The 24,806-nt window shown below is 38.1% G+C and overlaps 1 protein-coding gene across 5 annotated transcripts; it reads right to left on the bottom strand.

Moving 5' to 3' along the window:
* Positions 1-4,735: 4,735 nt before the first annotated feature.
* LOC124599916 (14-3-3 protein zeta) lies at positions 4,736-20,712 on the bottom strand. 5 transcript variants are annotated; one of them, XM_047136118.1, is made up of 5 exons: positions 20,567-20,712; positions 12,362-12,687; positions 8,280-8,403; positions 6,863-7,026; positions 4,736-5,830 (listed from the first exon to the last, which is right to left on the bottom strand). In XM_047136118.1, the coding sequence occupies exons 2-5, from the start codon at positions 12,659-12,661 to the stop codon at positions 5,675-5,677; spliced, it is 744 nt and encodes a 247-aa protein (XP_046992074.1). In that variant the 5' UTR covers positions 12,662-12,687; positions 20,567-20,712; the 3' UTR covers positions 4,736-5,674. The 5 variants fall into 5 exon arrangements, with proteins under 5 accessions (XP_046992074.1, XP_046992073.1, XP_046992077.1 ...); XM_047136117.1 differs by lacking the exon at positions 6,863-7,026 and adding an exon at positions 7,271-7,434 and having other exon boundaries at positions 20,567-20,711; XM_047136121.1 differs by lacking the exon at positions 6,863-7,026 and adding an exon at positions 7,271-7,434 and having other exon boundaries at positions 12,362-12,684; positions 20,567-20,707.
* Between the last annotated feature and the right edge of the window lie 4,094 nt (positions 20,713-24,806).

Raw genomic sequence — 24,806 nt, 5'->3', positions numbered from 1 at the left:
GACCGTATATTTGAGTGCCCCACAAACCAATCACCACCACCACCAACAACTTCACAGAGTGGCACCACACCACCGCTCCTCAGAAGAAAAAGTTCAAACCCACACCCTCAGCTGATATAGTCACAGCAATGTCTTCTGGGGCTTTGAAGGGTTTGTTTAATGTCCTGCCTCATGGTACAATGTTCAACTCTGAAGTGCATTGTGCTAGCCTCAGGAAGAAACAACTTCAGCGTCTTTATCGCCACAGAAATACAAACTTCTCCTTCCCTAAGGCCTCACAGAAGTCAACACATCCGAGAGTAGCTCAACAGCTGGGCTGTTATTTCTCATCCATCCTATAGTCCTGATCTCACACTTTCTAACTTGTATGTTTCGCCCAATGAAGGAAGCACTCCACAGGAAGCAGTATGGGGATGAGGGAGAGCTTATTGATGCAGCAAGACGTTGGCTCAGACTTCGAAAAGTTGTGTGGTACCAAGTGGGCATATAGTTCCTCCCTGTAAGGTGGTGTAAGGCTGTCACTGAACAGAGATTGTGTTGGAAAGTAGTGCTTTGTATCCAAGAGTGGGTTATATGGTGTATTGCAATCCTGAATAAAATTAACTTACTTTCAGAAAAGAATCTGATGGATTACTTATTACACACTCATCATACAGAACATTAACTATTACTAAAGTGCATTTAAATAAAATGTCAGCAATAATTCCTGTAGTCAGTGGTGACAAAGGATCAAATACATCTTTTTTGGCAATATGCCTCATTTTCCACCACAAAAAGCTGTGCAATGAATTATTAACTACAGCAGAAGCCCTGGTTAGTCGTCTTAGATGAGCCACTAGTGAAAGTACATTCGAAAAATCTGCAAACTAAAATATTTTGATGTATGTTAACAGGAAATGGTTGAAATGTTCTGCATTGTCCGCTGTCATCCTACCATCACAGTTTTACTTCCTGTATAAAATTCTTTCCCGTAACATACAAACCAACTGTTTCGTTGTAAGTGGTCAAGACAGGACATGTGGTAGGGCAGATAAATTATTCTACGTAACGATGCACACAGTATTACTTTTTACAAAGGACACTGCAGGAAGCAATACAGTGTCTCATTCTGCACAACTGCAGTAAGCAATGTTTTAGGAGACCTGGAAGCAGTTTATGGTTCTGTACCATGGGAAGTCTCCCATTTAGAAAAGAATTGTGCCGTCATTCTCTAGAGGGGTACATATGTAACACGTTTATGACAAGGTCACCAGCAGTCACTTGCTCCACCCTAATACATCGTATCCTCAGATGGATTGTACAGCTGCAAAAAAACAAGTCCAAAATGATGGAAGCTATGGTACCCAATTTCCTGTTCACCAGCTCTTCTGTGAAAATTTAATGTGCAATATGTAATACTATGCTAAACATCGTGGAGGATGTGGCAGACAATTGGTACACAGCATCAGGCGTGTACCTCTACTTTTCTCCACAGGCAGCCTTGTGCAGTCATTTGTTAAATAATCCAAACATGTTGAACATCTACCGACCAATGTGTTTCAATGTTCCCCATTCACAGCAGCATGTACACATTATGGTACCACTTGTACACTAACATATGATGTATTACCTGTCAGCCACACACAACAAACAGCTGTTAGTACAATTTTGTGTGACCCTTCCACAAGACATTTCAGAACAAGTAAGATCACATAACTTGTGATTTAGCATAAAATTATCTTTAAGTGATACCTAATTTTAGAAGAATGGACTTTCAAAAGAAAAGGTCACGATATTAATATAGTAGCCTAGGAAGTTTGAATGACGGCCACCTCATAACAAGAAACAGGAACAGTGGTGCCACCAGATGCAGTAATGCTCTAGTACACACACTGCCCAACAGCAAGAAACAATTCTAAGCAACAGTGTCAACTTGTTAAAAACTGAATATTGTGCAACTCCTGAGATGAGGTTTGAAGATTCCGATGTGAAGAGGCACCGAAGCATGCCATCTATACAAGTTATTTCATTTTTTGTAGCTTTACTCCAACTGTCATAACACCACATACAGTAGTACTATGATACATATTCAGATGAGAAATTTTGCAGCCCCTGTTAGCATAACAAGAGGTCATGTAAAAAAAATAAAAAAGAGCCAGGTGCAGGATGGTCACCTGTCTTCCAGTTTACCTTGAAGTCTAAAGTTTTCCCACAAAACCATCAACCAAAGATGATAAACACACAAAGAAATAACATCCATTGGAGATTCTACACACTGTTGGCAATTTCACCAATTTGTTTACATGTCCAATTGTTTGCTATTTTTTAGTCCTGTCACTGCCTCACCATGTATTTAGATGAACTCTAAATACATAGAAAGATCATTGCACATTAAAACATCACAAGCCAATGTTAAAGAGCACCATCTTGCAACAGCTCAGCAGCCAATTTTGTAAGTTATACCTAGAAACAATCCCACTTTAAATGCCGAAAAACCTAGTTTGCCATTACGTCTCATGCTATTAGCAGTAATGTGCGCTCTGAACTGGCCATAGCTTAGCCCAAACATGAAAAAATGCCTGCCAAGGAAGACCATCTTATCGACAATGCCACCCAAATGTTTGCCCTTTCGATAATCATCTGGAGGTCCAGTGTCATTCATTATCATAAGTGTGCACCTTTGTGAGCCAAGTTCTGCTGCTACCATCTTAACAAAACTGATTCAATCCATTCAGAGTAAAAATGTTAGTGAGTGGCAAAAGTTTTCAGTGTAGTGTTAATGCACAGAACATTTCATCTCCAGAAATGAAATTACTAAGCACTTCTCTCTTGGGAGATTTTGTAAGACTTGAGCACAGAATTTGAACCCAGTAAATGTCTTCCACAACAAAGGGCTACTGAAGAGCCACCAGACTCAAAAAATAGTTGCGAAAAGCAATATTTCATGAAACAAATTCAATTTCTTCACGTTTGAAATTAATCTGTTCAGTTTTTACTTTGCATAAATAATTTACATATTCCCTTGTTTCTTTCAGAAAAGAAATTTCAAAATTATGTTCAGTAACAAAGTCAACTGATACTGGATATCCTGGCAGTTGAAAGATGGAAACAATGATCTTATTCACAAGAAAGATGTAAATTCAGCCTCAAAACTAAATTTCTGTTAACACTTCTTCCCCTGCCGAACAGTGCTCAATGTAAAGGCATTGTGAACAGAAATTTAACTCCACAGTACTGGAGTGACATGTCCAAATTTCAGTGCAATTACTTAACATTCCACTGTTGAGATGAGTAACATGTATAATAGCAAATATTGGTCCACGATCTAACAAGCAGAAGTTTCATATTTTACTGATATTAAAGTACCACTGACAAATTATTAATATCCTGCTCACATTTACCAGTGCAAACACTAAATTAGTAACTGGGGTTCCCAGACAAGTGACCTAACATTCATGCAAAATTCTGAAAAGGCTCAGTCAATTCCAAACTTTTTCATGTAAAAAAACTCCATAAACCCAAATACCAGTTTCCTGTACAAATAATTAGGCTAATGCATCCTGTAAAGTTCTGGTAATTTATGTATTTACATAAGACCACTGTACAAGGGCACTTTCCACCAAGGTCACTAGGTTTCCAAAGTGAATTTGTATGAAAGTACTCTGAACACCATTACACTCTTCCACAGAAAACTGCAGCGTAAATTTATGAAAGTGTTCAAATTCAACTTTCTACCTTTTATAATGAACTTAGTGTTAACTTACCCAATACCTACAAGTGTGAAACATTTTACACTTAATTTTTAATGTCAAGCTATCATTTTTCCCAGGTTGCCTGGTACCAATACTTGGAGACTACAGGTGAACAGGTTTCTCATAAGAAAAGGACCTTCTTTAAATTTTATACTTTTATTTACAAACACCACCTCTTTGAAATGTATTAATTTATGAAGTATAAACATCAATTTACTATGCATAGCAATATGTTACACTGAAGCAAAATTGGGTGGAGGTAGGGCAATTTTGAAAACATATGAAACATGTTTATATATGGGAACAAAGACTTTAGAATGGGAACACATCCACATCAAGATGACTTACACAAGCAATATGAAATCTACATTGTGCAAAAATAGGAAGCAAAATGTCACAGTATGTTAACTTTCTCAGCAACTTATTTCTCAATTTTGTACCTCACTTATCTGAGCCTATATTCACTTTCCATAACAGCTGTATTTTCCTGCAGCACTGTAGGCTTAACTCAAACATGAGAACTAACAACCTTTTAGGCCCTGGAGTTAAAAGGCACATTCAGCATATTAAAAAATAAAATCCAAGTGCCATGTTTTTAAAGCAGCCCACCAAAAAAATCTGCACAAGGCTAACAGGTCTTAATCACTTCTCTCCTACTTTCCAGGGAATGCACACACTTTAACAGGAGGAGAAACAAGCATTACAACCAGCAATGTTATGGTGCATTGTCTCTTACAATTACATGTATTTAAGCAAACTTTCTAAGTGTTGCATAATCAAATATTTAAGCTATCCATTCACACTCCTGTTTTGAAATGTTGTCCATGTAGATAGTAAGCAATTTACTGCAAAATTTACTTTTAAATTAAAATTTCATGAAGAGGGCAGGCAGTAAAGTAGCAATCTCTGAAGCCAAACTATGAATTCCAATGGCAAACTATCATTCAAAACTGTTGGTCAAGATTAATGTAACATCTTGTCTAAACTGAAATGAAGGCAATAACTTGTTAACACCTCCGTTTTATTTAAGTTCTCACATGAACAAATTAAATATAAACAATTTAAAAAAGTGACAAAACTGATATTGGCAGATAAATTTAATTTTTATTGTAACTTAATGTTTTTAATTTTATGAACAGATGGCTATTTTTTAAAAAGGCATTTTATAAAAAGTGATGTAGTTTATACCTTACATTCTAGTATAAATAATAGGCTGCAATTTTATTTTATGATTTTTATTTCGCACATTGATTTTTCAGTAATTTGGCTTGTTAAATGGATTGTTTCAATGCAATAATAAAACATTGTGAGTCTCTCCACAGCATGAGAAAGAGAAAAATGCCATGACAAATCTGACAAGACAAAAATTACATACAAATTACAACTGCACTCTTACAGTATTTTTGTGGGTTACTTTGCTTCTGGAATGAAATCAGTTTCCACAACTAATATGCACTTTTCTACATCAATGTTAAGTGTCCTTGCAGCAAATTTAATCTTCTGCACTTTTCCACAATAAATATTTCAAAAACACAACTCCAAACATACATAATGTAGCCTATGAGAAACCAAAATTTTATTACTGCAAGATACTATGCTCTGATGTCATGTTCAGCTAGGAACACAACTCAGGTAGATTTCTTAAAACCATTCGCATGCTGCACTAGCATTTCTTTCAGAAACAGAGGGAAGCCACATACTGAAAGGCTTGTTCAAAATTCTTGTAAAGGTGAACGAACCTTTTCTTTGTAGACTGAAGACTGTGTTTGCACGTGTAGATGTGTGAATGTTTCCTTATAATAATAATATACCGATTTGACCAAAATCGAAGGATAAAGGATCAGGATTTGGGAAGGACTGGAATGGAAGCAGGTACGAAGATAGGAAGGATTTCAATACAGTTACTTGGAACAGGGATTTGACGGTTCTCGCGGAGGGCCAGATCAGTTATCACCCCCTTCTTGAGGTTCATCCCCATCCCCTTGCGTGTCCGAGGTCCACAGAGTGAGGTTGTCCCTCAGCAGCTGCATTATGAGGGTAGAGTCTTTGTAGCTGTCTTCGTTTAGCGTATCCAGTTCAGCTATGGCATCGTCGAATGCCTGTTACAAAGATTGTTATTAGTAAAACCACTTAAAATTTCTTGTACATGTAACATGATCAGCATTTAAACTGTAAGTGAAAAGCGAACCCTCATTTCACTATTAAAGAAGGCTGTTGATTCCACTATTTTTATGTGCACCGTTCCTGAACCTTAAAACCACAGCTGTAGTAAGGCCATTATGGTGCAAAATTTAATTGTTCTTAATTCAAGAGATGTGTAAAAACTATGCTCTGAATCTTTTACAAACAATTTCATGAAGAAATAGTAAGAGATACTGTAATGGTCAGAAGGCTATTACACATCCAACATTTAACAAAACAACATTGCAACAATGTATTTGAACCACAACAAGGCTGTCATTTACAGACATCACTGTTTTACTGCTTTGTATTTAGAATGGAATAATCCTTGCCAATTTGTTGAAAACTGTTAGTATTTAGTTGACTACACGAAGCAGCATTACTATTTTTGATGAAGGTAAATATTAAACAGGACATATTAGTGACAACTTTACGTTTATAAGGCAACTGTATAGATTAACTAATCATCAAGCAGCAACAGCAAGAAAGGTTTCACTAATGCAAAACCTGTATTTGCGTTTTCTTGCCACCACTAGAGCAGTTCATCTATCCAATTACACTATATGAAAAATTATTTTTGTTATTGAACTACAGAAAGTTTGTAATATTAGACAATGTAACACCAGTAATTTTATGTAAATCATTTGAAAACATTAGCGCAACACTGCTGTGCAGACTGGTTTGCTACTCCAAGGTTTTGTCTACACAATATTTTGTTCACTAACATCCATTATATTTTCATTCCACTATCAAATACATTTTAGTAAACTCCACAACTCGAGTAATTCAGATAACATGCAAATCGTGGAAGGGCCAGACAATTATTGCATAACACACAATATGTTAGCGTTGGAGTCCTGATAGGGCATGCTGATTACATTAGTTAAGAGATATCAGCAACTCTTCTTTCAACACAAATGGGAACCTCCGTAACCCAATCTTGGGCCTACCTGTTTTGCAAGATGACACGCTCTCGCTGGAGAATTGATAATTTCATAATAGAATACGGAGAAATTTAGTGCTAAGCCCAAACGTATTGGATGGGTTGGCTGCATTTTTGACTTTGCAATATCAAATGCTTCTTGATACGCTTTCTGCGAATCATCCACTACCGCTAATAAAAAGGCAAAAGAAAACATTTGACCATTACTTTTCGAAGATATCACACGAGAAATTAAACTTACTTAAATGTGCGATTAGATGCAGTTTATTTTCCCTGAACTTTGTCGACCAGCAATTTTATTAACTTTTCTCACACATTTAAGTAGTTTTGTAACATGAAACTAAGCAACCAGTCTGCCATCAGCACTGCCTTCAACCTAGAAGAAAGTCCGTCACCTGAAGTCAAAGAAACCAACCTGTTTCGCCAACTGACACGCTTTGTCTGGCGAATTTAAGATTTCATAGTAAAACACGGAAAAGTTGAGTGCCAGCCCCAGCCTGATTGGATGGGTAGGCTGCATTTTGGCCTTGCTGATTTCAAAGGCATCCTGGTATGCCTTTTGAGAGTCATCCACAACAGCTGCAAGAAATAGTTTTCCACTTATCAAAGGGAAGTATTCCATATCAAATTTAAAAGAATTTTTAATTTGTTATGTCACAATTTCTGACCTATGTGAAAGTCATCAAAACTTCTTGGTTCTGCTGGAAAGAAAATTTGTAAAAATGGTGACAAGTATGTGACAAAAACTTGTCCAGTTTTAAGTCTTATTCACTGTGGCTACTATGCAGGTGGTAATGCTCAATTATCTGGGAGAAGTTAGACATTACAGAAGTACAAAGAAAAAGCATATATTAACTGATGAAACTATGACAACCTTTGCTTAAAGTAATGTTGAGAAATGATTGGAGCAAAATGAAAATAGGCTTATGAAGCAGTTTCCTCAGAACTACACCTTAGCTGTACATGTGACTTTCCAAGAACTGTACAAATTGCATATGCTTAAAATGTTTTCAAAGAAAAGCAGGTGGTGCCTAAATTTTAATTTTGTTCCCTAACAAATATGTCCCTTTATTACTACCTAACAGTCCAACTCAAAGCTGGTGCAGATTTTTTTTGAACACTATATGAAAGTTACAAATTCTCAACATGCAGTGACAGAACTCTAAACATGTTTACAAATGAAATCATGAACTGTGACAATGCATCATGTCTGTTCACCTTGTATTCCCGTCTTGTAAACTAACCTCTTATCACTACAGAAAATTGTGAAGACTAAACTTTGCAGAAATCAATAGTTACATTCATCAATTAAACACAAAAGGACCAAGAAATACTCTTCCAAAATATAAAATTTTATAAATGTGCCTTAACTACTGCTCCAATAATTTTATGTCTTTCATATTCCTCAAGAAAGTATTACTTACTATTCCTGTTTTCTCCTGTGGCAACTTCTGCAAGGTACCTGTAATAATCTCCCTTCATCTTCAGGTAAAATACTTTGCTTTCAGCATTACTTGCTTTTGGAATAAGGTACTTATCTAACAGGCCCTGTAAAAGAAATAAGTTTACAAGTCTGTTCTGGGCAGTAAGCACAGGCAGTGTTACTAGAATCTTTCCTATGGATGAAATACAAACACTCATGAGGTAGAAGTAAAACTTACACCATCAGAAGCTAGTGAGCTAACTGAATTGTACGAACTTAATACAAGTAAAATTGGTGCAATTTTATACTCTACACACTCCAACGTAACGACGCAAAATTAAATATTACCTAAACTAAGTAAATCATTCCCACTGAACAGGGATGTAAATTTGTCACATCTCTTGACAATGCGCACGACTGCTGGGCGATCTGTTGCGCCGACTTCATCCGCCGTTGGTAGGACCATGAAAATAGATACACCAATTTAATAGGGCTGAATGAATGAGCTGAGACTGCTTGTTGCGGTACGCGAGTCACAGCTGGTATGGCTACGGCACAACGGAATGCAGCGCCGGTTGTCGCCCAGGTGGCACCTGGCAACAGTGCTGGTGACTCAGCGACAGCCCACTGCACGCGGCACACCCTCTCACAGCGTCGTTGCCTCACGTTTCTGCGTTAACACTCATCTGACATACTTCCGATATACAGTCCACTACACATGCCTTTCGTGTTTTCAAGGATTGGCCCTGTCGTCGCGACCTTGAACCCTCCGGGTTGAAAGTCCCAGAAGATTATTTAGAATGTTTTACGATTTTAAAGTTTGTTTTGCAAGCCAAATATAACAGGTTGGTTTACGCTATATTCAGTCCATTGTCTAAAACTGCAGTTCGCTTTTACTTTATAAAATTCCGGAATTAATTTCCACCTGTCGTCAATTCCGTTAATTCTGCACGATGTTTCAAAAGTAAGGGACTGACAGTGACACTAAGGCCGAAACTCGAGAGGATGTTGCCTTAACAGCATACTACTAATGCGTACTGAACAGGTCAATCAACGCATTTCGAGGGCGTTATTGAAAGCCAAATTGCTTTTTCAATAGAACACAAAACTGTTCTGGATATTAAGAAAACGCCTAAAACAGTACCCAAGGGCTGCATGGTACCAGGTATTTCTTCACAAAGATCGATAAACGTATCTGTTGAAGATTGACGAAACGTGCGTTGTGCCCACAAATCACTCTTGTCAGCAGCACGCTGCTAATGAATAAACACCTAAGCTGACACGCAACTTAAATCACTCTTTACGTCATGTCATATCAAGTCAGTCATTTGCCATCTCCGTAGAATTTTACCATGTACTTACCCGTAAATAATCTGTATGGATGGCACCTGTAAGTTCGGAAGAAATCTTACAGAGATGAGCTACCCATTGTACTAAATGCTTGTTCTCTGTAATGCTCAAGTCTTCACGGATTGCTGATGAAAGGCAAGCCGAACATGGGAAATTAACGCAATCTGGTGACCACGGTCTGGGATGCAGCAACCCCCCCCCCCCCCCACCTCACCGATGCGGATGGTCTTTAGCGTCATTTGAACAAGCCGGTTCTGGATAGACCGTTCTATCCCTGCCCATTTGCAACCAAGAATACTGAGGCAGGTTCACTGGAACAAAATTTATACTGCATATTCGTACATGTATGCGTTATTTTTCGGGTTAGATAATAGAAAGGTGGCAATTTACATCACACCTCAACGAAAGCAGCCAATATACTTAGCCACTAGTTACGCATTTTACTGTCAAAGGCAGTCTTATGTGACTGGAACTAAATCCAACGACAGATTGGCTAAGTTCGACGATGAAATATTTCCCCAAAACTGTAGATCATAACTTATTTATAAAATTTTGGCGTTCACCTAAGGTGTCATGTTCACCTGGGGATGGAGAGGTTTCACCTACTTTGAAGTCCCACTTGAAGGTTACGACGAGTCCGTGCAATGAATTTTTCCAAACGTATAAGCAAGCAAAATTTTCTGCAAGACATTCTCCCAATGTTATTTGGATGGTAGCCATATGTGTACCTTCTAAGTTTTATCGAGATTGTACTCTATCTCAGTACAAAGTCAGCACTCAGTCTTCACGTTATTCAAGCATTCAATAAAGACAGGTGAAGCGGCGCACCCAAAGCGTGTAGGTAAAACCTGTAAGTTTTAACAATGGCTATACCAGCGCAGAAAGCTGTGGCGGTTCGTACAGCGATTCAGACATGGAAATACGTTTTGATAGGCACTACCACCGGAAAAGGTTAAATTATTCCAGTTTAGGTAAGATACTTCCGCGGCGCACAAAAATAGTTAACGTAACCATGATCACGCGAGCATATCTGTCACTGCTTCGTGACAGATTGCCAATCTTCCTGCAGTTAACCGACGCACACATTTTTTGCTATTACTAAGCGGTCCGCGTCGACCGTGAACCGTATCAAGCACAAAATTTTCTTCGTAATCCATCGTCTGTCTGCTCTGTAGGCTTATTTGCTTCTAAGCCCGTAACGACAGATCTAACTGCAAGCTGATTACGTGACTGATATGGGTGAAGCGAAACAATTAAGTACTTATGGCCGCGACGAGGAAACCATACCAAATTTCAGCAATTTCATGACTACGGACCAATTTAAACGATCGTTTGCCCAAATACACTGACAACGCCCATTAAACGTAAGTACTTGCCAAAACCCTTTGAGCGGTTAGTATAATATACCTAGCAGCTCCTGCCTAGACGTAACTTCATGCAACTGAACACTGAATTAGGTTCCTCCAGACAGTACCGACGGAATAACGATTTAACTATAGCAATACGAATCTATGTTGTCTACCTCACCACTATCGGCATTGCGTTTTCACATTGTTGCACTATCAAAACTGCAATTTTCGAAAGCATTTCTCTTCATTCGCAAAATTGGTCGGAAAACACTCTGGAACTGCCCTGTAAAACTAATTTTCCACAAAGAAACGAAAATGCAGGTGAAGTGACGGGGACAATCTTTAAACTGGACTCTTCCCAAGCTCCGTATTTAATTTAGTTGACGTAAGGAAAGGAAGTGTTTAGCCCATTTGCCTCATTTTTCCGAAGCTAGTGAAAAGAAAAAGCTGAAGCAGAGCCAAGCTCACAGCAACCTCTCCCGGTCGGAGCTTATTCCCAGATGATGACGTCAGAGTACATCTAATCCTGGAGAGTGCCTCACACTGCCAAAGACTCGTCAGAGACGTACCGTGCACTGACTCGTAGCTAAGAAGCGTGGGCCAGGTTAGGTCTAAAATTTCAAGTGCGCATAATTTCTGATCTTTTAGACATAGAAACCATTTCTGCAATTAAAGATTTCCCGCCAGAAGAAGAGCTTGAAACATACTAGAAGTCACATTTCCACGCATATAAGGACGAAACGTTTTACCCCCCCAAAAAAAAAATAAAATAAAAAATCAAGAAGGGAAACTACTGCCTCTGCGCCACCAACAGGCATTATTTTCGACACACGAAATTCTCCATTTTAAGAACCTCTAGGGGCATTTGCCGCGGCACGAACGCTGTAGAAATTCTTTTACCGCCCATGGCGTCACTGTTGATACAAGTGAAGGAACCAGAGGAAACAAGTGACGCAGCCTGAATACCTCACCCTGTTTCGCCATCGCCGCTTACGTCATCCGCAACGTGCGACCGACACGCGCCGAGACAAATAAGGAACCGCACGCGAAACCTACGGAGGAAATGCATTACGTTATGGGAACAATTCTCTGAGTTGTTTTCATTAGACCGTTATCAGATAAAAATCGTTAAAGCTTTTCCAATACTTTAACTTAACAATCAATTCCTCGCAAATCTTTAAATTTAACGAACAGTCACGCTTAACTTACCTTTCTGATGACAATTACGTCAACCTGAATCAGTATTTCATAACTTATAGAGCTAACAAACGGCACGAGAGCATTTTTAGCTGCAGCATTAAACTATCCTATCATAAGCGCAACGTAAGGCAGAACTGAACAGTTTCAAAATAGTATGGATAAGTAAATAAAAGGCTGTACTTACGAGAACGTCGTAGCAGATTTCTCTCAACTCCTTCTCGACCTTTTCTCTGTACTCCTTTGCCATCTGCTGCTTCCTTTCTGAACCTTCCGTCTTCTGTTCAATTGACGATATAACTCGCCATGACGAACGCCGGGCACCCACAACATTCTTGTAGGCGACCGATAGAAGGTTCCTTTCCTCGTTGGAGAGCTCGACGCCTGTCTCCGTAACGGCCTTCATCGCAGCGGCCATGTCATCGTACCGCTCGGCCTGCTCGGCAAGCTTCGCTCGCTGAACCAACTCCTCTTTGTCCACAGACATTTGTGTAGGGTGGGTTTATCGGACTGCTGGATAGAAAGTAATGCATTAGCTGAAACCAGAGCAGGATGGCTACGGTGTCTTAAGCTACAAGCATTTTGTTCCAAACATGCAGTTCAGCTAAACGACAACCGCACTACAAACGCTTAGTGTGCAATAGTGGACCGAGACAACGCGGTACAATTATTCGAAAATCTTCTCTCTTTCAAAGCATGTTCTGAAAAAACTTACTGAATGAAAATTCGCAATGACGCTGCGAGAAAGTCTTAATACTGGATATCACAGGCACTTGAATCCACTAAGTAATCAACGACCGTTCACACAACACAACAGCCTACATTTGTCCACCCGGTCTTGCAGCCTAGCCTGGGACTGGTCGCGACACCGAGTGGCGTAGAACACTACTGAAGAGCTGAGCGCCGCTGCCCGGGAGCTCTCGCCCTACGCGTGAACTGCGCCGGATCGATCGGGCGCGCCCGTCGCGTTGCGCACTCCCGCCAGGCGGCTCCACCGACCAGAGCGCCCCTCCCATCTACGCGCCGATCAATACTGCCAACTTACGCAATTATCAGCGCGCTACACAAAAATGCAACATTATACACTCCTCATTGACCTGCAGAGTCCAATCGACGAGGAAAAATTTTTTGGTGACACACACACACACACACACACACACACACACACACACACACACACAATAATAGCTAATAGAACAATTATGAGGTTCCCTCTCCTGTGAGTAATGGAAGCTACCCCATTAGTTTTCAGGAGTAGTATTATTCCTTTATTACTTTTTCAAATGTACTCAATGTCATGGCATTACAATTTACAGGCCAGGCTAGAGCATAGTACACTTCTGCCTCCCCAGGCAGGTTTTTGGGTCAAGTGATTTTTTGTGTAGTCTAATGTTTAGTATATATTGGAACAGTGAAATTTTGCTGACCACACTAACTGTGGACTGTAAGAGACTTATCTGTAAGATAGCCTTGTCTCGACATTTGCACAATGTTGACTGCATTTTCAAATATTTAATAAAGTTTGTTATAAGTGAGACTTCTAAGATTCTTGAAATTACATCTTAACTATAAAAATACAAATGGACCACTACTTTTATACAGCATCCAAAATATAATGATCTAGTTTTACAAAGAAGAGGACAATGTTTGCAGATTGTTTTATTATAGGAACCACACCAGCATTTACTGGAATTCAGGGATGTCGTATAAAAATTTAGGTCTGTCAGATGGTATTCTTGTGTTGGTCATGTCAACCAAAGTAAAGTTATCAGGTAACACCAATTCTATAGTTATTTTTACCTGAACAGCTGAAAGTACAATGGCAACTTTCCAACTGTTTCAAGAGTAGCCTAATAATGGTATGTAACCACAGATACATATGTAATGACATTTGGTGCAAAAACTAGAATGAGATAGATACTCTGAATTGTTTCATATATTCTAACCAAAACAATTCTGTGAAATCTTCAGCATCACAGTTTGAAACTTGATCACAGGAAACTCAGCCTCTGGACTATTTCAACGTAAGGGAATACTAAAGAATTTGTCCAATGAACTTTACAAGCCATACTTTATGATTACATCACAAAACACTACTTCTGTTCAATTTACCAAAACAAGAGCAAAATTATATTCCATTTTTCAAACTGAAAAAGAGCACAATGAAAAAGAATGGATTGTTCTAAAGAATTTAATTCTGAAAGTAATATCAGCTGCCTGTTACCTACTTATGACAAATGCTACCCAAATCCTCTCCTATGTGTTGAGGATGAATGTGAGATGTTTTGCAGCTTAAGTACTGCATTTACACTGGATGTACCTACATTATGTATAAATTTAATGTCACTTCTTTAAGTGAAAAGGAACTGGTTACTGCCAGCATACAGTTTTAGTTGACAACAGTTATAGAACAGCAATAGAAACTTCACAGAGAACCACCATTTCTCTCAAGGACTACTAAAACATTTTTTATCCCAAAATGGCAAGTGTGAAAGATGTAATTTGATGTAGAAAGTAAGCTACTGGAAACTTCACAAAACAAGCTGCCACTGCTAAAAAAGATCATACATGCCCATCTTATACATGCTGTCCATTTCAAATCCACACTGGACCAGACAAATTATAGAAAAATCACAATGGCACAAAATGCGCATTAATTTGTTTGGAAATTTTTGTGAACTGAATTAGTGAACAATGTGATGACCATGCTGCCTTGGTTAACAATCTCCCACATGAGCTGTCAAAGCCATACAATAAAGCTCAATATCACATGACATGACTAAGATGTCACCTTTCACAGGTGGTGTCATTACTCCTTTCATCTCTGGTAATGTCTGTTTAACAACAGAGTTGCACTGTTTTGGATTCACATTAAACTAGTACCTCTATTAACTGGGTGGGTTAGTTCAAGCTCTTAGGAGTGTACCAATTCAATTAAAATCATGCCCAGTGTAGCACTAGTGCTCAAACAGCCTTCACTTTACCTCAACACAGAACAATATGTGGGTGTGTCACTCCAGTAATACAATGCACATGTAGCTGAAGTTTGGAAATCCAATTCCAAGCAGAATTATTTTCTGCTGCAATGTCACATTCCAAGACATTAACCTACTCATCACAGCTTAGGCAACTATAGCTTTCTTTAACACACATTAACATATTTACCACTTGTTCATAGAGAACAGCATTTCTGAGGATTGCAAACTAGCAACTGTAGTTATGTAATGCAAAGTTACAGTATTCACCCTTCATACAATACAATGATGACTGCATGATCTTATCACAGGAAAAAATTCTTTACTGGACAGCAACTCATAAGAAAACTGATATTCCTTCATGTGTGCAACTGGTCACTGCAATTTCGATCACTACACTTTAGTCCCTTTACATAAACTGCATTTTTATTATTTTGTCAAACTTAATATCCTTAGCTGGGTATACTGTGACAAGAATACACCTTCGAAAAACTAAAGCTTCCTATTTTTTCAGTGCCAATACATTCTCTGCCACTAAAGACAATACAGTCGTACATTTGTAGCCTGGCTATTGTGTCTTGGTTGAGGTGGTTGCTGCTAGGTATCTCTTGTGTGCATCTTTGGATAATCTAAACACACACTCTCAGTCTATCCTGTATTAGATCATTAAGACAGTGCTTCCAATAAAGAATGACTGGTATTCCTGCATTTAACACTGAATTTAGCAGCTCGGCTAGTTAATAATTTTATAGTGAAATATATTACTCGATTAGAGACAAGTAAATGACAGTTCTCAGTTGACTAGTGCTCACATGTGGTACGAGATAAGCACTGTGCTCCCAGCACCAAGACTTCTTCCCACAAAAAACTATTGTTAAATATATGGCTTTACCTCCTATCCACACAAATTACAGAAGTTTAAGGATGTTTAATGAAAGTCCAAGGCTGATGACTTTCAAAAAAGTAATAGTTTTAACTTTAAAGAGCTACACAACTATACAGGGTGTTCAGAAATTCCCACTACTAACTTGTAGGCCTTGTAGAGAGGAGTTGGTACATAATATTTTGAATAGTAACAATGTACAGAAACCTCATCCAATAACACTACATAGTGTGAAAGTTATAGGTGCGGCACTTATGTATATGCATGGTGATTCTGTGATGTAGCAAACTGTGTAGAATGATGAAGAAGGATAAATGCATCAATTTGAGATAAGGGTCCCTATGCCAGAAACTACCTGGTAAAATACGCTTATACTGGTACTGCTGTTGGTTAAACTATAATATAGGCAACTTTCGGAGGCGGTACTACGAAACAACAGTAAAAAATCTCTTACACATGGGCTCAAATGCATACCTTCAGAATTATGAGCACTCTAGTAGATATGGGTTTTCAAGTAGCAAAGATAAGTGCATACATTTTAAAACCGATGTTTACTGGACTACTACTTTGTTATCCTCCTTACTACCACCTCTTACCCCACAATCTTTGCAACAACAGTACCAGCCTACATTCCCACTATCAGAGGGATTAGGACTGCTTTCTCTTGGAATTTTCGACTTGTTTCTTACCTCCAATTGATACATGTATCTTTGCCCATCCTAGAAAGTCTAGCATCACAGAATCACCTTGTATATTTATACATTTACAGATGTTGGCACCTATAATTTACACACTGTACTGTCATTTACTGTTTCCCCGAGATGGATTCCTATTCAAAATGTTATATACTCACTCCCCTCTGGAAGTCTGGAGTTTGTAACACACTATATGTATAATTCATAGGATTACACCCATAAATTTTTTTTTAACACCTCAAAAGTTAAGGGTTAAGCAGTACCAGCAATGGCTAATGCCACCACACTCCTTCCGATGTTACCATTATGATTAACTACTTCTGTAGATGTTTAGCCAACTTAAATTTTACAAATGAACAATTTTACCTGAAACCAATGCTAACCATCCACTGTTACGAAGTATCTGTTTCCACTAATTTTCACTGTTTACACCAAGGGTTACACTGGGGCCTTTGTGACCTGCAGAAAGGTCTTAGTCCCACAAAGAATATGTTTTACAAAAATTCAGGAATTCTGTGAACTGCACAAGTTTTGTTGCAAGTTTTACCCATTAAAAAAAAAATACTGGTCATTGTCAGACAACAATGGTTTAACTTTAAGCAGTCTGCTAATCAATGCAAAATGAGCTGAGGTACAAATCTAGTCTCAATACTTAGCTAGTACACAATGTTTTCCATGATCCTCCTCCCCCCCCCCCCTACTTCACCGTTAACTGGGTGCATAACCACAACCAATCACTTACTTCTTAACTGCCAAACCTACCCAAAATCAGAGTTAGAAGAACAGATTTTGGAACAAGTTCAGCACTTCAATTACCTCGAAAGCTAAATTACCAAGGTAAGACTGTGGGCATCAAACAGCCTATGTGACTATACACAACATTAAAATACACAAAGAAACAAATATTCTGTTAGACAGTGACTGCGGTACCTGTTCTAAAAATGGCTTTGAGCACCATGGGGCTTAACATCTGAGGTCGTCAGTCCTCTCGACTTAGAACTACTTAAACCTAACTATCCTAAGGACATCAAACACATCCATGCCCGAGGCAGAATTCGAACCTGTGACCGTAGCAGTCTCATGGTTCCGGACTGAAGCGCCTAGAACCGCTCTGCCACCGTGGCCGGCTGGTACCTGTTTTACTCAGAGGCAGTGAAGCCTAGGTTAGAAATAGCAAACATTTTAGCAATGTTCAGACAACTGAAAAATTCCGAGTGGCCAAAGGTTTGACTAAGTTGAACAGTATTCCTAATGGAAACATCAGAAAATAATTGAGTATTTTTGCAGTAAATGACAGAACAGAAAAAGTAGAAAGGACATCTGGAACAAATGGAATAAAGAATGAAAGATGACTTCACAATACAAATTCAGAGGAAAGTGGGTCAAAACAGAAAATTTTGAGAGGGAACTAAAGCCAGAACAGGTCCCTAGCCCTAAACTGAGAGAAGTAGAGGAGCGAGGAAAAAATCTTTTTCTGTTACCACTGAAAAAACTGAGCAGTCAATACATGAGAAGTATCCCAATCTAATGATGATCCTGCGAAAAGCATATCATGGTACAGGTATGTGAGATTGCCCAAGAGCATTGCACAAAATGAACTTTCTTAAGCACTTAACTCAGAAACGGTCAATTGGAAACTTAGCACCTTATTCCCACATACATAAATACACCTAGATATCATGCAGTCAGAAGAAATGACATTTCTTGTGGCTAGAGCCTCCCGTCAGGTAGATCGTTTACCTGGTGCAAGTCTTGACGCCCCTTCGGCAACTTGCGTGTCAATGAGGATGAGATGATAACACAACCCAATCCCGAGTGGATAAAATGTCCGACCCAGCCGGGAATCTAACCCAGGCCCTTGGCACGACATTGTGGTGCTGACCACTAAGCTATCAGGGTGGACATTGCAGTCTGATTAACAGATGGACCAGGATTGACCAGAAAGAAATACACACACGAGACTCGAAAATTTCAGTCTAAGGATACACAACAGAGTAAACCACTCAATGGCCCCACCAATACCTTGCAGAACACACACACACACACACACACACACACACACACACACACACACACACACACACACACACACACCCCTAACCATGTACCACATTCTATATTCATTAGAAGCAGTAAGTGAACCAAGTTCACCGACATCTCCAGCATACATTCAAACAGATTCTTTATAATTTTACATACAGCAACATTTTATAGCTACTATCTGTATTAAGAGATTAGAGATTACACAAATCAGTTTTTAGATTATATCAACAGTTTTTAACCTAAAGTAAAACTCATTTCTCCATTGAAGAAATACTTTAAAAAAATTACCTAAGTATTTACAGCCAGACGAATGCACCTAACCCACATTCTAAAACTTACCTCTATCCCATATACTTCAAGATTTAACTTTGAGGCAGTTCCTTATCTTATTCAGTAATTATTACAAGCTGACACCCTAAATCAAAGTTAGTGACAAGTGTTAAACTCCTGTGCTAGATATTCCACAACTAAATATCATGCAAATTTCATTGGCAAATTGTCATATCTTACTAGTGCACATCAATCTCTACAGCAGCTACTTGAAAATTTGTGTTTCCTCAAAACAAACTGTCAGGCTAAACAATAAAACCACACACTTAAAATTACTCAAAGGCAGGTAACTTGCCAAACACTTTCACTAACCTGGCACTATCAAACTAACTTATCATGGGCAACCCACTTGCCCCAAGTGAAACAGGTGACAAACTTGTCACACATACCGAGTTCCCAAAACAGTATACACAATTTTGTTACACCATTGGGGCATACTGTTACAAATAAAGGTCCACCTTAACTTATTTGATACCATCTAAAATGAAGTATCCTTCACAAACAGAAACTTACAAAAATGCTAAGTACTTCTGTCTGGGGAACTATTTCACAACTTTACAATCATTAAGAGGAATTAATCACTCTCATCCCCCCCCCCCCCACTCATCAAATGACAACTCTTACTACAGTGTACAAGCAGTGGGAAATAACTCACTGTTGCTGTCCTAAAACCACTTAAAAATGGAATTTCTGTTTAACAGTGACAATTCCTCAGCTGTTTGATACTGAGCAGTTAAATACGCAAAGAGGAATTCCATTAGTTGACAAGAGCAAATTTTTCCATTGCAAATACCAATTTCTCTTTATTCCACTAAAACCTGTACTAGCCGATACTAGATAACAAATTTCACAGAGCTGTTATCAGTTGATAAGTTGGACGAAAATGACCACGGGCAGATTCTTTAATTTTATACGAGCGTCGGAATAGTCTACCTCCTTCCCTCCCTCCATCCCAAACCACATAACAGCCTGAAATCTTACAACGCAGAAACATGCAATTGAATGTCAATTTTCCACATGCAGACTTACGTGACGCTGTGAATATACTTACAGCAAAGAAAATTTTAAAAAACTTTACTACACTGCCATTAATAAATTTCAAATGCAACACTCATTAAATGCTCTTAGTAATCGTCTTTAAACAAGTGAAGGTCGAAGAAAACGAATCACGTGAAGACTCGGTGCTTATTTGATAACGCGTGCATATTCAGTGACAACATTCTCGCTTACGAGAAGCACAGATACATAATTAGATAATAAAATTTGAGAGTGGAAGTCAGTTATTAAAATTACGCAAACATCGGACACACCACCGGTAAACTCGGCAAAATGGCGATTTACGGGATGGCACTCCTTCAATGCGTCATACCGTATTTCCACAATTCTTTGCCTGAGAAACAATATGTATACAAATCTTAGCCTTCCAATTCTATTCTAATTAAAAGATACATCAATTTGAGACTTACGGTTTGTAAAAAATACCCTTAACAACTACGCCCCTCTTACTACACACTCAATCTACACACTATTCCAATCCTCCACTTCTCGTCGGATTCCTCGATGAATAAGAGGGGGTCACAGGGCGGAACAGGACTAACCAACGGAGTCGTTTACGATATATATAACACAAAAGCACACAATATTTAAGAACAATGAGTAATTTAAAAAATACTATACATTTTAATATAAGACGAAAACTATAAACTGGCCAATTAACAAATCATTCCAGAAATATTTGGTTATATAGATCAAAAACTGTGCCGGAACAAAGAGTACAAGTGAAGACAAACCAACGACAAACACAACGGCCATCTAGCGGTAGGTAGCAAAAGTAGAAAAATAAATGGTCAGTTTCTGACAGTGATTACCGGATTCTCGCAACCAATCCATTAACAGCTTTCACATAGATACGAAAAATAAAGTATTACGAAAAACAGGGATCTATATAAACGAAAAATTGCAGAAAATGCTGCCAGCATACTTGGGAACGCTAAACGGTAATCAGGTGTTAAGAACAGTAGTTACTGTAGTCAGTAATAAGAAAAGTCTGCAAAAGAGCACGTGTTATAATTTTGAGAACGTTTTTCATCTCTTTTCCTCAATATTTTCTCGGAACTTAACAGATGCAGTCGTTAACTTCTTAACAGCATTACCACAATTTTCCAATCAATTTGGCAAGTCATTTTTTTTTCGGACGTACTGACATTTCGGTATAATTCGTTTTCGTTTTTTGGACGCTACCAAAATGCTTATGATACACTCGTACTTCTAATCTTTTTAATGAAAGGTCAGCTCTGACAACGTGGAACAAAAGTTACGATGTATGTCGATCCTTCTGAAACGTAAATATTGTTTACATCTAAATAAAATGTGTAAACACATATAAACAATCGCTCTCAGTGACCACAAGTTATGCACTTTCAGCATTTAATCTATCTTAATAACGAAGGTTGTTTCAATCTTTACAAGAACAGTGTCCTTTCAATGTTAACATAGACTACCCAATGGCATTGTTATCAATTTTTAAGAGCTCATTTTTACCAAATTATTGTACCGGTTTTTTTTCGCTCAGGTTCCAGCTAGAGTTATGAATAGCAATTGAAACTACAAGTTTACTATAACCAGTCACAACTTATTTTTGTCTCCATTACGCATTTTAGACGTGAACCTCTATCATCGGGAGGATATATCTCAATAAGACACGTATGTATTGTGTACTGGTACGACGTTCGTTTAACCTGTGGTAGCAGCAGATAAGAACCAAATAAAGGTTTTAATACAAGTCCAAAAGATTTCTTGTAGTTTCTGGTTGCAAACAGTCATATAAATGTAAATACCTTTAGATTGCAAAAACATTGTACTAAAATAGTGTTTTTCTTTTTGCCTTCTATTGTGCCACAGGTCACCCAGAAATCGTACAAACAACATATAGATGTCTTATTAATTGACATCAATCTACCTGATGATAGAAGTTTCAATTTCCGAAACGTGTTGTGGGAAGAAAAATAAATTTTGATTTGTCACAATAAACTTGTAGTTTCAGTCGAAATGTATGTGTTGTTGTCTAGCAGGATATCTAATCGTCAGTTAACAAGGGCTTACATCTACAAACACCAACCTGCAGATCATTATTTTACTGATGAATATCAGTGACACCAGAGCACTAGCAGTGTGAATGTCTTACATACAAGCTAATTAAGGAGAAAGATAGGGAAGGAGGAAAAATATTATAAGGTAGAATGTCCCTGACATGAATAAAATGTCCACCATATAACACCAGATCTCGATTTTGGCATATCTCTCATAATTTGGTACAGATGATCTTATATAGATTGGAATAACAGATGTGAACTTGCTATAAAGACTTGTGTTCTGTGGAAATTGAGTACAAGCAAATTTTGAGATTCCTTCATGGGATGTTAATTTGAAATTATTTACAGTGTTGAGCAAATGGAGCATGTGATGTCCATAACCTATTATTAGGCATCATTGAAGAAAGTGGGGGAAAACCTAAATCAAGCCGAATGAGGCAGATTACAACAATGACATATTGTTGAAAACTCAGTGTATCCTAAGTAAACTTCTAAATTCCTTCATAAGATGTTAATTTCAAATTCCTTATTGTGATGAGCAAATGGAGCATGTGACATTTATAACCCATTATTAGGCACGATCCAAAAAAGTTGAGGATAGCCTAAATACTGATGAATGAGGTAGATAACAACACTAAGATCTTGTTGAAAATTCGGTGTATCCTAAGTGTCACTCATTTTAGGAACGTGCATACTCAAAGGGATCTGTAGATAGGAAAACAGTCTTTCGAGAGAACAACTTTCAATTTGGTAGTCAGGATGAAGAGTTGTCACTGTCTCACCTTAACTCCTTCTGAAGCGTACTGAAAATTAATTAGGCAGAGTTATAAATCTTTTTAATGAAGGACAAGCAAGTGCTCCACATACAAAGACTGTTTCTCTACCTTGTGTGTACAGAGGAGATGCAGCTACTCATTAAAAATCATGGGCATGTCCAGCTCATGCACAACAAATATACTGAGGAAGTATATATACTTCAACATATAAGTCTTTTTATTATTTGCAAGGAGCTTTCCTTGAGAGGTATCACCATTCCTTTTTTATTTATTTATTTATTTACATAGTTTACATTCACATTGCAGCCCTAAAATCAAACATAATACAACATAGTCTACAATGATTAAGTTTAGGTCTTAGCAGTCAGCAATTTCTTCGTTTCCCAAAACTTCTTCATTCACTGTGATCTGGCTGCTCGTTCTTCTGCAGATATGACATACTTCTTCCATTCTGATGGTTTGAATGTCAGCCGTGTGTATTTGCTCTTCAGAAGCCGCTTCTATTCTCTGTGTTGAATTTGATGTGTGGTGATATTCAGTTTACACAGATCACTTTGTACTTCTTTAAACCAGATGTTTTTTGGTTTTACTGTCCCAGAAGTAGTCAAAAAGTTGCTTCAGGGTTCTAACATTTGGTAGGCGCGATATGTGGCCGCATTGTATTAATAATGGATTCACTTTCTTTACACTACTGGATTGGGCAAAAGTCCCCATTGATCATAAACTTGGTGTTTCTTACTAATATTTGTTTGGAGTATTCTTCTATCAACTTTCTGCAATTTGTCAGTTGTTGCTTGAGAATTTAGTCTGAATAATGTTTCACTTACATATGTTGCTTCTGGCTTAACAATGGAGGAGTAATGTCGAAATTTAGCATTTATTGAGAGAGATCGTTTTTTGTAGGTTGGCTACGTGGTTCTCTGTGCTCGCTGAAGTTTTAATGTTCTACTATCTACTGATGCTCTTTTATTAACATTCCAGGTTGTAATCTCACAAAGATATTTAAACTTTTTTACTACTTTAATTTTTTGATTATGGAGTATGATATGGAATGTGTCATCTGGGAAGCTAAGTACCATTTCCGTTTTCTCAAACGAAATTTGCAATCCGATCTTTGTCGCTAATTGTTCTAGTTGTTCTATATGAACCTTTGCTTCATCAATATTGTTTGCTAACAGCGTGAAATAATTTGCAAATGCAAGGCAGTTAACTCCTATCTTTCTTCCTACCTTAACAGATGGTGGGCATATCTTGTTCCATTCATGCATGATTTTCTCCAGCACACAATTGAACAATAATGGAGACAATCCATTGCCTTGTTGAAGGCCAGCATGAATCTCAAAAGGTTGAGAGAAATCAGTACTGAACCTTACTCTAACTTTAGTATTTCGAAGGGTGACTGCAATGAGGTTGACAAGTTTGTGATGTAAACAAAATTCTTTAAGAATTGACAGTAGAGATTCATGATGGATACTATCATAGGTTTTTCAAAAATCGACATATCTGATGACTATTTTTTTGTCCCTTACCCTTTGATGTTTCATTATCAATTCGAGACTAATAATTTGATCAGGACCCCTTCGTCCTGGATGACAGCCTCCTTGATATTCGCCTAGTTCACTATCAAGTTGTTCATGAATTCTGAAATACAGAACCTTGGAAAAAAATTTGTAAGTAATATCCAGCAGAGATATACACCTACAATTATTTGGATCCAATCTGTCTCCTTTTTTGTGTAGTGGATAGATCATTGCAACATTCCATTTCTCTGGTAATTTCTCAGTATTCCAAAAGCCAGTAAGATCTTTGGGTAAGGTCAGAATAATTTTCACATTTTC

The sequence above is a fragment of the Schistocerca americana genome, chromosome 1, assembly GCF_021461395.2.
Source record: "Schistocerca americana isolate TAMUIC-IGC-003095 chromosome 1, iqSchAmer2.1, whole genome shotgun sequence".
Taxonomy (NCBI): Eukaryota; Metazoa; Arthropoda; class Insecta; order Orthoptera; family Acrididae; genus Schistocerca; species Schistocerca americana.
Note: the sequence above shows the minus strand (reverse complement) of the source record. Positions and strands in the feature narration are given on the sequence as shown.